General features: G+C 34.7%; 1 protein-coding gene across 1 annotated transcript; it reads left to right on the forward strand.

The window, feature by feature from the left end:
- Window positions 1-11,258: 11,258 nt before the first annotated feature.
- LOC110035852 (putative transporter arsB) lies at window positions 11,259-14,749 on the forward strand (the record flags this gene model as incomplete). The annotated part of the gene is made up of 3 exons (XM_020740166.1): window positions 11,259-12,311; window positions 13,806-13,995; window positions 14,646-14,749. Coding segments are annotated over exons 1-3 (1,290 nt in total), but the record flags the coding sequence as incomplete, so codon positions are not given.
- Between the last annotated feature and the right edge of the window lie 145 nt (window positions 14,750-14,894).

Raw genomic sequence — 14,894 nt, forward strand, 5'->3', positions numbered from 1 at the left:
ACCGCCAAAGAGTTGCTCGCTACTTCAACCGAAGAGTCAAACCTCGACCTATCTCCGTCGGTGACCTGGTCTTGCGTAGCATTGAAGCCGCCGGTCATGGTCCCCAACGCAATAAACTATCACCTCTCTGGGAAGACCCATATATCGTGGCTACCATGATCAAGCCTGAAACCTTCAAACTCAAGGATTGATATGGGAAAATTCTGCCCCGGACTTGGAATGCAGAAAATCTTCGCAAGTATTATCAGTAATACCCCAGTCATGTAATCCACATATGTTATTACATCACAACTCATGCATAATCAATGTATCTTAAGTATTATTCACTTACTTTCCTATACATAAAAATATCTTTTTAAAGTATAAGGGCTCATCAACGAGCCATCTCATGCTTTCTACCCAAGAAATACACAACTTCGGTTGTATCTTAGTTAGAGCACGATCAATCCTAGGGGGATTTGATCTAACCTCTTCCATATGGGTTAACATCGTCGAGTTTTAACTCCGATAAGCAACCCTGGATAGGTTAACAATCCTTAGTGGACTACACATGATCCCTTCCACACAGATTTATAAGCGAGCACTGATCCATAAACAACCTCGGATGGGTTAATAAGTCCTCAGTAGACTTTCGTTGGCTCCTCTCATACAAATTAACATCATCAAGTAATATTATGATGCATAGCCCCAGCCTAATCAAAGGTCACCGACGATTTATCTCCAAGGTAACATTCTTACGTGACATTGGACATCCAAAGTGTTGCACCACCACGATGCTCCATACAACGTGTTGTCGTGACGCATCGCCACAACGTGTCATCAAGCTGTAACGTGTCATCAAGCCGCAACGCGTCATCAAGTCACAACGCATCGCCGCGACGTACCACCATAACGCGTTGCGTCACTGCAATTCTTCCCCGCAACGCATCGTGTCGCCGCAACGACCTGCCGAAATTCTTTTCCGCAACGAGAAAGAAGATCCTGTTGCTTGCCGGCTACGCAGGACGGGGACGACTTTCCTCTTCACCGCAACGAGAAAGAAGATCCCGTTGCTTGCCTGCTACACAGGACGGGGACGACATTCCTCTTCGCCGCAATAAGAAAGAAGATCCCGTTGCTTGCCTGCTACGCAGGACAGAGACAATTTTCATCTGCGCCGCAACGCTGTACCGCAACTCGTCATCGCAACGCTTCGCCGCAACCCTTTACCGCAACTCTTCGCTGCAATTCTGTACCGCAACTCTTCACCGTAATTCTTCGCCGTAACTTCTCGCTGCTGCGCATGATGATTTTCTTATTCTGGGAAGTCTTGGATCAGCTGAGAACTCCACCTCTACCCTCTCATTCCAGCCTCTATTTATAGGGTGAAAAAGAGTTTGAATTGTTAAATGCTAATTATTAAAATAATAAAAAATGATCATTCAACTCCCTTCCCGCTTCCACTTCTACTGTTCGGTTCTCTTTTCGCCGATCTTGCTTCCGCCTCGTCTATTTCCGTCATTTGACATTCCATTCTGTTAAAGCAATCACACTTATGCGGATAATTAAAAGGATTAGCAAAGCAGAATATCAGAAGGCCGTCAAAAGCATGGCTTTTTACCGTTCCGGCTTCTGCTTCGGCTTCTGATCGCTTGGCATTCCAATATTAATTTGTGCTAAAGAAATATCACTTATGCGGGTAATTAAAAGGATAATCAAAGCAAATCCAAAGATTATAGAAGGCAGATTAATAAAAAGCCGTCAAAAGCAGTGAGTAAAAAATGATATAAGACTTTTAAAGAAGAAACTAGACCTCAACTAAAAGTGAGGTCAACAATAACTAGTTTAAAAAATTGTATTTACTTTTATCTTTAAATTATACTTAGCATACTTTAGTTTTTAACCCTTTACAAAAATTTTGATATTATTCTCCTACATATTTTGTTTGAAGTTTACATAAAAATTCTTCTAAGTTGAAATAAAAATTATATTCTTCCCTGTGGGTTCGATACTATGATTTTTAAAGAAAACTCTATATTACTTGAAACGATATATATACTTGCGTAGTGCCCCTAGTGTATAAAGCACTAATCAAAATTCTAAATTCTATAATGTACTTATTTTACACATTAGCCGCTAAATATAAATTGGGTAAAGTTTTTTTTCATCTTTTAGAACTTATTTAACTATGTAATTGCAGGTCGGGTCAGTCCATAGACAAGTCCTTCGGGTTTTGGGTTGATTTGGGTGACATGGGGGATGTCTAGCTCTCGGTGGTCATTTCGGTTTCCCTGATAGTCACTTTAGTTCTTCACCTGGTCAAAACCCTAAAACCACTCAAACAAAGATTGGGGGCTTGAGTTTGCACTAGTGAGGGCCAAGAAAGCACAACCCTCACAAAAGTGAGGTCAAACCTAACAATAATAAACACATTATAAAGTGTATTCAACTAAATAAATTGACTCTAATTTCAATGATAGATGTAATGGTGAATTTGTAACAACAACTGATCAAAACATTAGAAGTAGTGAACATTTGACATAGCTCGAACAATGATGATAACTTGAAAATTGATTAATTCAAATTTTGGCTTAGACAGAGATTGGATCAAAATAAATGAGCCAAGCTACGAGCTAAGGTTTTGGATCAAATGTTTTTTGTGTTGACCACAGTTCAGCTCAAAATCGTAACGTTAACAATCTACTATTATTATGGCTGTCAAGAATTGATAATTAACAAACACTAATTCAAATTTTGGCTGTAATCTTGTCTGACACTATAGCTACACCAAACCTTTCATAAGTATACTTCTTTCACATTTTCTCTCCAAGTGTAAAGCCACTGATCCATCTAAGTATTCTCGTCTCAATAACTCCTACTAGATTACTTGAACACCTCTATTCTGAGCAGAAAATATTTCACATGATGTAAGAGTGTTCACTTCGTCATCTAATGAGAAATCTAATTTCTATTGCCAAAATAGAAATTAATTTTGAAGGTTATGTTTTTAACATTGTAGAGTATAATGTTTGAAGTAAATTTTCATTTTAGTAATGAAAATTAGATTTCTCAATGGATGATGAGATGAACGTTCTTACAACATATGAAGTATTTCCTTCTTAGAATATGTTTAGAGGTGTGAAAGTAATCTAGTTAAAAGTTGTGGAGATGAGAATGCTTAGGTTTATGTTTAGCTTTACACTTAGAGACAAAACAGGAAACAAATAAATTGCTGAGAGGGTTGGTGTAGTTAAAGTGGCATACATTATTAGAAGGAGGTAAGATAATGGATTTAAGTTAAATTCAGCCAAATGCCTAAAAAACTAAATATTAATTTCAAAAATTTCTTAATTCATATTTGATCATGTTCCGATGTTTTTCAAATTAATGTTCGACTGATCAATGATCTTTGACGGAGCTCACATCACTACGATGTTAAATGCCAAAACTACTGAAATTTAGATTTATCCAATTCATTGAAATTCATAAAATCCAACACTAATGTCATTCTAATTATATTTTTTTATTTTTTCAAGGGTTTATTCTAAAGCATAAAACCTAAATCCTTCACTCTTGGAGACAAAATGCAAAGCAAGTATATCCATGAAAAGTTTACATAACAAATTTATTTATATCTTTACACATCCCATACATAAACAGACAAATTGAAAAGAAAGAATGATGTGTGCAAGCTTGTCTTCCTCACTGGTTTCAGCAAAGATGAATAATAGTGCGAGCAAGCTTACCTTCCTCACTGGTTACAGGTAGGAGCGGAACACAAGGATGAGAATGATGAGTGTTTCGATGGTCTCTGTTAGCCCCAATCTTGTCCTTATCTTCCTAACTAGCTTGAATGACGACTGTATTGAGAGGTAAATGGCTTTTAGGGAGAAACCGAGATATGAACGAGCGAAGAGAAATAATAGTGTGAACAAGAATACCTACTAAGAGCTAAGCAGAGGGATGGGAATAATGAGAGTTTCGATGTTCTCTATAAGTCGAGATCCCCTTGTTGTCTTCCCAATTAGTTCAACTCCGTTGAAGGTGAGGGTTTTGGCAAAATCGAGGAGGAAGGCGAAGAGCTTTTCGAGCATGAATGGGAGAGGGGAAAGAAGGAAATGAGGGCTTTCGGTGCAGAGCTATAAATTAAGATCCTTTTCGATGGTTGAGATATGGCTCGTAGCCATCGGCATACTCGTCAGCTTATGAACTAGGAAAAATGACTGTTAATTACTGATGACTTTTGGTCGTCAGTTTTATTCAGGGTTTAACTGACGTTTTATACGGTCGTAAAGTCTAAATATGTCGTCGGAAATAATTTCTAAGAAGAAGAGACGGATTTAGTAATAGTTATACAATCATAAATTAAATCCCTGAAATTTCATTTTTAAGCTGTCGGAAAAAAGTTATGTTATTTTTGACGCGGCCGAAGTTGTCGGTCATGCCAAAAATTGTAACTGATTTTCCAGTAGTGTAGAAGAAGGGATATAAGAGAGACCAAACCCAAATGAACTCGAAAGATGCGAGGCGATGAGCCTTTCCTAATTTATATAGGATGGAGCAATAAGAATAGACCTCGAAGAAGAGTTGGGGAGAGCGGGAAAGTCACCAGAGGCCATAAGATTGAGGGGTTACGCCTGGTGGCCAACATAGAGCCTTCCAATAGCAAGCATTTCATGCCAAAACTAATAGATAATTATTAAAGTGTACATTGTCGTGCTAATTTACATTGATAGTCTGCTTATCATTAAATAATTACACAATATAAAAAAAAAGAGAGGATATTTACATACATACCTCTCGATTCTTATGTATTGATATCTAACACCTACACTTTAATTTATATATATATGCTATGAAAATATTTATTTCAATTGTTAAAAAATAGATATTTTTTTATTTAATATCATTGATTTGGGTGATATAAATGTAAAAATTAAAAAAAAAATTAATTTGTTAGATTTACACAAACTTAAGGACAGGGTCCGTTTGCGGCAGTTTATTTGGTGCGGTGACGTTTTGAAAACGCACCTGGTCTGTTTGGGTAAACTGTGTTTTGTTAGCTTATGCGTTTTCAAAACGTTGAAAACAACGTTTTCACACCGCACATGTTTATGTGCGGTGATAGCTTTCTAGTTGCGATCTAGTTTTTTCAAAAAAATAAAAATTTTGTAGTTGCTCTCATCTAGCTTCTCAACAGATTAATTTTAATCAGCTTATCAATGTTTATTCAATAAGCTGTAGCTGCTCCAAATAAACTTTGAGTCGTATGAAATCGTCCAAAAAAAAAAATCTTGAATTTAACAAATTATTATTGTTTGAATATTTGGTCTAACACTAATAATTAAATTTATTTTTTTAACATAATAAATTTGATTTATCAGTTCAGAACAAATAATTTTCTAGTCAGCTTAAATTTTGATTCTGACTGAAATTTATGGGCAACCATTCGCTCGGACTGACATGCATTTATCAGACACGTGCGAGAAGTAACATGCGCAGGTGTAGACAGCCAATGGGACAGATCGCTGACACAGATCCATAACTCGTGTTTCGTGCATGCGAGGCCATGTTTGTGGCTGATTAAAAGATTCTCAGGTTTTGGAGAATTTATTGGTGGTCCGATTCTGATCGTAGATCACGGGATCAGGGTATATTTCATTTTTTTTAAGATTAGGTGGGGCCTACCGAAATATATCCTGACCATAGATCACCTGATTTACGGTCAGGATTGGACACCGTCCGTATGGAATACACACTTTTACAAGAAACCCCTTCCCATGCGCCGCCCCCCCACCCCCAGCACCGAAATTCAAATTTTTACATACATGCTAAATATTAAACTAGTGGTATTTTTATGTGATATGAAAGAATTTGGTGATATTAATGGAAAAAGTAGCAAAGTTGAGATGTTTGATATGTAACTACATAGGAATTGGGTCCCACTACAAGGATGTTTAGACGACAAATGAGACTCACATAAGGTTATTATTGTAATTTGATATTAAATCGATGCAACAAATAATGAAATAAAAAAAGATACAAATTTTACATGGAAAACCCAATATGAAAAAATCACAGGCAGACGAGGAGAATTCATTACATCAAATAAGAGATTAGAAATAGAGTATGTCTTGCACAAAACAGAAGAGAGATATACATAGTTTTAGCAATACCTATTTAAAGAAAATAATTAAAAGAGAGCCAATAAAATAATAATGCACGGATTGCATTCTAAAAACTATTATAAGCTTGATATAACGGCCAATACCTTCAATATGTTTGCTCAAAATTTCATTTTGAATTCACAATTCGTCTGGTCATAATTTCCTTATGAGACGAAGAAAGATCCAAAAAATTTAAGTCATAAATTTAGCAATCTCTATCTTGACAAGAATTTCCAAAGAATGTAACGAATAAAACCTTTTCCACCTCTCCTCAAAGCCCTAATGATCATAAACCAACCATGTTTAATCAATATTCAAACTTAGCTATTAGAAGTTCTTTAGTGATGATATTCGTCGAATTATCATGGGTACTGATCTTGCTCACAACAATATCCCCACGAGCGATAACTTCACGAACCAAGTGATATCTAACATTAATTTGCTTAGTTATTTCATGAAATATTTGATCTTTGCCAAGATAAACAACACTCTGACTATCACACAGCAGTGTTGTTATTTTCAAATCCTTACTAAGCTATTCAATTGGACCTTTCAACTAGAGAGCTTCTTTGCAAGCTTCAGTAATTGTCACGTACTCAACTTCAGTAGTAGATAGTGTCACTATTGTTTGTAAAGTAGCCTTCAAGTTAATCACACATCCACCAATAATAAACATGTATCATGTAAGTGATCTCCTTCTATCAAGATCTCCAATCATGTAAGTGACCCGGACTACAAACAAACATCTTTTGTTCCCCATAGATACCTGAGGATCCGGTGAACTACTTTTCAATATTCCGTAACCAAATTGTTAATATATCTACTAATTACACTGACTGCATATGATAAATTTGGATGAGAACATATCATAGTATACATGAGAGATCACACTACAATGGAATATAAAACTTGAGACATATATTTAATCTCATTCTCAGATTGTAAACACAAAGCTGATGAAAGTCTGAAATGCGCAGCTAATAGAGTAATAACATGCTTGGCATTTTGCATATTAAATCTATTTAATACTATTTCATTGTACTAGTTTTGACTTAGAAATAATTTGTCTGCATTTCTATCACTTTTAACCTCCATGCCAAGTATTTTCTTTGTAGCTCCCAAATCTTTCATTTCAAACTCACTGTTAAGTCAAGCTTTTAATATCTCGATACCTTCTTTATTCTTATCAGCTATCAACATGTTATCGATATATAAGAGCAAGTAGATAAATAATCCATTAGTATTTTTCTTAAAGTAAACACAACTATCAAAATAGCTTCTCTAAAAATTTTTAGCAATCATGAAAGAGTCAAACTTCTTATACAATTTCCTGGGAAACTGTTTCAAATCGTACATAGATTTCTTCAACCAACAAACATGATCTTCTTTTTCTATAGCCACGAAAACCATAGGCTGCTGCATATAGATGTTCTCTTCTAGCTCTCTATGCAAAAAAAAAAAAAAACAATCTTTACATCTAATTGCTCAAGCTCAAGATCATACATAACCACAATAGCAAGTAATGCTCGAATTAAGCTATGTTTGACAACTAGAGAGAAAACATCAATAAATTCTACACCTGGAATTTGTCTGATTCAATTTCCAATAAGCCTAGCCTTATTTTGGGCATCTTCAAATCCTAGTGTACCTTCCTTCCTCTTAAACACCCATTAGAAATGAACAACTTTCTTGCCTTGAGGTAATTTTTCTAAATCCCAAGTTTTATTTTTATGTAGAGATTCAATCTCCTCTTGCATAGCCATCATCCACTTATTAGTTTCAATTGAATTCACGACTTCATTATAGATAGAAGGCTCTTCACCACACTTATTACCTTCAGCTACATTTATAGCATAAGCAACCAAATCAGCCTTACCATATCTTGACGAAGGCTTAATTTCTCTTCTTGACATTAAATTAATGTGATGATTGTAGTTGTGAGGTGGGAAAACAAAGTCATCATGATTTTTCTAAATTTGACTCAGAAGTTATGCCCAAGGATGTACTTGTTTCAATTTGAAGTTCCACTTCTCTGCTAGACATTTCTTCATGATCATCATTTTCAGATTCTATAATAGATATTTTATGTAACATCATAGAATCATCAAATATAACATCTCTATTAATGATCACTTTCATGGGTTTTCAACGGCATAACTTATAACCTTTTACTCTAGTTTTATAACCAAGAAATACACACTTTATAAATCTAGGCTCTAATCATTATTAAAATGAACATATGCAGAGCAATGAAAACTTCCTTAATTAGAGTAATCTTTAGGATTAATTGATCAAATATCCTATAATTTTTCTTATGTCAATAGCAATGGAAAGAGAGGATTCACCAATTAGCAAGCTGTAGAAGCAACCCAAAATGGTTTAGGTAGCTTGGCAATGGAGAGTAAGCAATGAAACTTCTCCATTATAGTTTTATTCATTCACTCTGCTACACCATTTTGATGAGGGGTGTGTCGAACTGTGAAGTCTCTTATAATTCCTTCTGATTTGAAATAGACATTCAATTTCCAGAATATAACTCCAACCTATTATTAATGCAAAGACATTTGTTTTTCTTTTCAATCTGCTTCTCGTTCATGATATTTAATTCCTTAAATGTTGTAAGAATATCACTCTTCTGCTTCAAAAGAAAACCCAATTTTTTTTTAGAAATCATCAATGAATATATCTGACACATCCTTCAAATGGTAGTGTAAATGGTCCCCAAAGGACATAATGCATGTAGTCTACTATTTCATTAGTATTGTGAATATCAGTATTGAGCTTAACTCATTTTTAATTCTCAAACACACAATGTTCACACACCTTCAATTTTGTAATGTTTTGACCATTTAGAAGTCTTTTTTTTTGCTCAGTTAAATCATCCCATTCTCACTCATAAGTTCAATGCGCTTATACCAAAGTCTGTTTGCTTCATCTTATAATATGAAAGACGTAGTAATTGCTACATCACCTACCACAATAAAGACTTGAAAGACATATAACCCTACAACCTTTTTCTGACCTTTCATCATAATAAGAGATCTTTTGCCTACCTTCAAAACTCCACCATCACCAAAGTACTTATACCAATTAACACCAAGATTAATTAAAGAAATTAGATTCCTTTTCAGATCCAGGACATGTCTCACATCTCCAAGTGTTCTAATGTCTCCGTCAAACATTTTGATTCAAATAGTTACGACACCGATTATCATAGAAGGATCATTATTAGCCATTAACATGATGACCTTTGACACTATTCATGTTGAAAAACAATCCCTAATAGGACACATATGAAATGTGCAAGGTGAATCAAGAATCCAATCATTACAAGATTCTCCTTTGGAGACAACCAGGATTTCACCATCATTAATAGCTTCTTCAACAATGCTGGCTTCACTAGAATGATCTGATTGTTTGCCATTCTGATTTGAAGTTGTCTTTCTATTTTTATTCTATAATGTGTAACATTCATATTTGATGTGTTCATTTTTCTTACAGTAATTGTATATCTATTCATTATTTCTAGATTTTGATATACTATTTGTATGAGGACCAAAACTCCTATTTTCAGTTCTATCTTGAACGACACGGTCTTCTTCTTGAGCAACAAGTTCATCCAAAAGTTGATTTATATTCTTCTTAGAAAGTAAAGCATCATATACTTCATCTAGAGTTAGTGTCTCTCACCCACACAAGATTTTATCTTTAAATGTTTTATATGATGAAGACAGTGAGCACAATAAGATTAATGTCAACTCTTCTTCGTCATACTTAACTTCTATGACTTTCAAATCAGAGACAATTTCCTTAAAGACAATTAATAGATGCATCTTCTATCATTCTATGAGAGTGTAAACACTGCTTTAAGTGCAACTTACTGGTCATACTTTTTTGTAAGCGCAATTGCTTTAATTTGAGTCATAACATGGTGACGGTTTTTTTTTCAAACATCAAGTAGAATTTGATTTGATAGATGAAAATGAATTTGAGAAAGAACCTTTCAATCTTTACGTTGCTTCTCCTCCAAAATTCATGATGAGGGCTTCCTTTCAAACCCACGTGGCACATCGTTAAGATCTATCTGTGCTAAGACTCCTCTCATCTTAACCTACCAAAGAGAAAATTTGTTGTTGCAATCTAAATGAGGAATGTTATACTTTACTATGTTCATCATTGAAATCAAGTATGACTCGAATACCACTTGTTGTAATTTAATATTAAATCGATACAACAAATAATGAAATAAACAAAAATAAAAGAACATACATATTTTAAGTGGAAATCCAAGATAGAAAAAATCACGAGCAAATGAGGAGAATTCACTATATCAAAAAAGAGATTACAAGTGGAGTGTGTCTTGCACAAAACAAAAGAGGAAGGGTTATTTATAATTTTAGTAATATTCGTTTAAAGGAAAAATTAAAAGAGAGCCAATAATACAATGACACACAAATTGCAATCCAATGACTATTAACAGCTTGATATAACAATCAAAACATTTAATTCGAGTGCTCGAAGTTTCATTTTGAAGCCACAATCCTTGTGGTCATAACTTTCTTATGAGATAAAATGGGACCCATAAAATTCAGGTAATAAATATAGCAGTTAATTATACAGTGGCGTGCTCAAATCTCATCCATCATCTGTACCCAACCAGCAAAAATTATCACTAAGGCTTCAATCAAATCTTCCAAATTCAGCAAAAAAATACCATAAACAGCACTCAACTCTCCCCATTAATAAAGCTCAAAATTCTATATAAGCGCATAAAGGAAGCCAGTAAATCTCAATAAACAACCAAAACATGGTACTTCTAAAACACCACCCCACTCTTCCGTGAAGCTAGCCTCTCCTTGGCAAGAAATCATGCTTTAGATAATATATCTGCCCACAGATAGATCCAAGTACGTACTCATTTCCATTATAATAACTTCCCTATTCTTGCAACAGCTGGGTACCTTCAATCTCCAAACAATCTTCATCCAACTCACTAATTACTTTCTATAATCTCAAACTGCAAACTTTTTTTTATATCATTTATCTCAACCTTGAACTGCAATTTACTTGGGGATTACTTTCTATAATCTCAAACTGTAAACTTTTTTTTTTTATGTCATTTATCTCAACCTTGAACTGCAATTTACTTGGGTTACTCTTCAGCACGAAATGGCCCTTGCTGCTACAGCTGAGGTAGTGCTAGGTTCCATTTCCTTTGGCATATTCTGGATACTTGCAGTCTTCCCAGCAGTCCCTTTCCTTCCCATCGGAAGAACAGCAGGCTCCCTCCTTGGCGCCCTTCTCATGGTCATCTTCCGTGTCATAACTCCTGAACAAGCCTACTCATCCATCGACATGCCCATCCTCAGCCTCCTCTTCGGCACCATGGTTGTCAGCATCTACCTTGAAAAAGCCCACATGTTCAAATACTTGAGTCAGCTTCTTTCATGGAAATCCAAGGGTGGCAGAGACCTGCTCTGCAGAATCTGCATCATTTCAGCTTTTTCAAGCGCTCTGTTCACAAATGACACCACCTGCATTGTTTTAACAGAATTCGTTCTTAAACTCGCAAAGCAAAACAAGCTCCCACCAAAACCATTTTTGCTTGCACTTGCCTCAAGTGCCAATATTGGTTCCACCACAACTCCCATTGGTAACCCTCAGAATCTAGTTATTGCAGTACAGAGTAAGATCTCATTTGGAAAATTCCTAGTAGGAATCCTTCCTGCAATGGTTGCTGGGATAGTGATAAACACCATAATTCTATTGTGTATGTATTGGAAATCCTTGTCCCCTGTGAAGGACGAAGAGGAGGTGGTTGAAGAAACTGTGGTGGATGGTGAGGTCCTGTTTCATAAGTTTTCTCCTGCAAGAATGTCACACCTTTCGAATCAGAATTCACAAGTGGAGGTTGGGGGAGATGAAGAGGAGAAGAACAGCGTTCAGATGAGTGGTGGGAGAGAGACGAGCTTGATGATTGGGGCTGAGGTGGAGAAGAAGAGCATTAGCAGGAAGGCTTTGTGCTTGAAAGGGTGTGTGTATTTGGTTACTGTTGGAATGTTGGCTGCTCTGTTGGTAGGGCTAAACATGTCTTGGACTGCAATTACTGCTGCGCTTGTTCTCATTGTTATTGATTTTAGGGATGCTGGGCCTTGTCTTGATAAGGTAATTATGCAAAATTTATATTATTTTAAAATCAAACTATACTTGTTCATGTTATTCAGAAGTGGAATTCTCTATAATGGTTTATGAAAGAAAAAGATAAGCCTGTCAGAAATTTGTATTTTTTCCTTCATTCTACAGTAATTCTGACATATATCACCATAAATTTTAGTTCCAAATATGGACCAAGCCAATGAAAACCAAAAAAGGAAGAGAGGAAGAAGGGAGCTTAGAGAAAGAGGCTTGGAAATTTTGCTATGCTATTGTCAAAAAGTATAAATTAATGTAATAAAAAATGTGAATTATACTTATTTTCTCAAAGACCTCACACAATTTAAATTATAAAGCATGAGTAAAGGAATGCTTGCTGTGAAATTAATAGATTTATAGAGCCCATAGCTATCAAAATATATGAAAAAGTCATGGACTCCAATTAGGGGAAGAGATGCATCTTTAAGTACATTAAGTTTTCTAACTAAATCCCCAACAACTTCAGTTTCAGGTAACAATTAGCTTTGGTATATTTTGATGGGTGCATCTGACAAGTTTTTTTATTTTTTTGTAATTGGAAGAGCAACCTTTGACAACTTTGACTGACAAATTCATGAGAAAATAGAACTTTTTATGGGAATATGCACTATATATTTGCTTATAAATTTTAATCTAATCTTAGTCTAGCTCATTCTAGTACAACCTTAACTTGATTATAGTTCCATCAGAGCTGGGCTTGGCTTATTAACTAGCTTGTTTAATTTGATTTGAGTTTCATTTAAACGAAAAATCAATCAGAGCAATCCTTTAGATATCTAACCTAAATTTGTAATACTTATAATTAAGCTGGATGAACCATAATAATATTCTTGATGACTCACTCAGAAAAAAATAAAGAAAGGAAGAAGAGTTGCATGCATGATAAGCTTCAATTTTCCCACACACACAGGCACACACACATATGCCACCTTATCCATGTATGTATGTATATATATATATATATTAAGTGACTTCGGTCATTTAAGATGTAATTAACTATAGAGGCTTGCCCTCATAGGAAGCTTTTCCGAAACCAGCTTAAAATAAACCCTATTTAATTCTTCATATTAAATAGGGGAAATTGTCGGCAAATAAAATGATTTTGCAGAACAAACGGATGTCATATATTTCTTAGTTTATTTGATTAAGTCTCATCCTCAAGTCTTGTGTTTATCTTTCGGGATAGATATAGGGTTTGAGATATAGTGCTCTTTCATTTAAACTATGAAAAATATGGGATCAGTTTGATTTCATATTTTTTTAAACTACATATATATATATATATATTAAAAGTTAAAATAATGATATTTTTATTATGAGATGAAAAATTTGGGTGGTAAAAACATAGAAAATAAAATTTAGATGTTAGACATACAGATACATAAGAATTGGTTGGTATGTGAGGCAATTCTTACGCATTTAATTATTTTTTGCATCCTGACACTCTTGTTCCCAAACTATGTTCAGGTTTCATATTCTTTATTAATATTCTTCTGCGGCATGTTCATCACTGTAGAAGGATTCAACAGAACAGGAATACCAAGTGTTTTTTGGAACTTCATGGAACCTCATGCAAGGATTAACCATGCAACTGGAATGGCTGTGCTCGCTCTTGTTGTGCTTCTCCTATCAAATGTTGCTTCCAATGTTCCTACTGGTAATTTGACTCACTTATATTTTTATTTTTCTATTGCACAATTATTAGTAGTAATGTTCCATTTGCAGGGATTATTTCATACACAACACTTGAAACATTATTATTCATCAAATTAGTATTCATGTGCTTTTTTTGAACTATTGAACTTAATGCTTTTACATGTGCCACAGTCGAATCAGGGAGAATTTGATAAGAATGAATAATATGAAAAATAGATGAAAGATATTGATAGATTTGTAAATAGGATTATTCAGAGTGTTATCTATGTAACAAATTAATGTGTTATGCTTTTAGTTTAGTATAAAATTACATATATAGAAACTCACCGGATAAATAATTGAAGTAACTTGCCACTAAAAAAGTGGCCTTGACTGTGGATACTGCGTTCTTAATATAAACTTTAGAGAACTCTCACCTGACAACAAGCAAGCAGACCTTGGAACTTGTGTGATAGGCAAGAGCAGGTGCGCCATATTGAGTTAACATGATTAAGTTATAGCAAAAACTAAATAGAAGAATAGAGAGGATTCTGTAAGAACATTTAAGTATTAGGTATTATGTATTCTACTAACTGAAGGTGACATAGTAAATGGTATTTATAGGGAAGCTATAGTATCTTTCTGTTACGAAATGTTTTAGATGATTATCAGTATTCGGTTGGGATGAGCAGATGTGGAGACAAGAACCTAATGTTATTGTATATGCTGAAGAGTTTGGAGAAAGATTTATTCTGTTTTATATCATTGCCATGCAAGTTAATTATCTGTCTTGGATTAATTGTGGGCTTAGAACGGAGATGGATGAGTTATGTTGAATAGAGGAGTTTGGTAAATAGGTCCTCATAATTGATCTTGATTGTGATGCGTTAATATGATTTGAGATTTAATACAATCACATAT

Source organism: Phalaenopsis equestris, unplaced genomic scaffold (genome assembly GCF_001263595.1).
Source record: "Phalaenopsis equestris unplaced genomic scaffold, ASM126359v1 Scaffold200310, whole genome shotgun sequence".
NCBI classification, from domain to species: Eukaryota; Viridiplantae; Streptophyta; class Magnoliopsida; order Asparagales; family Orchidaceae; genus Phalaenopsis; species Phalaenopsis equestris.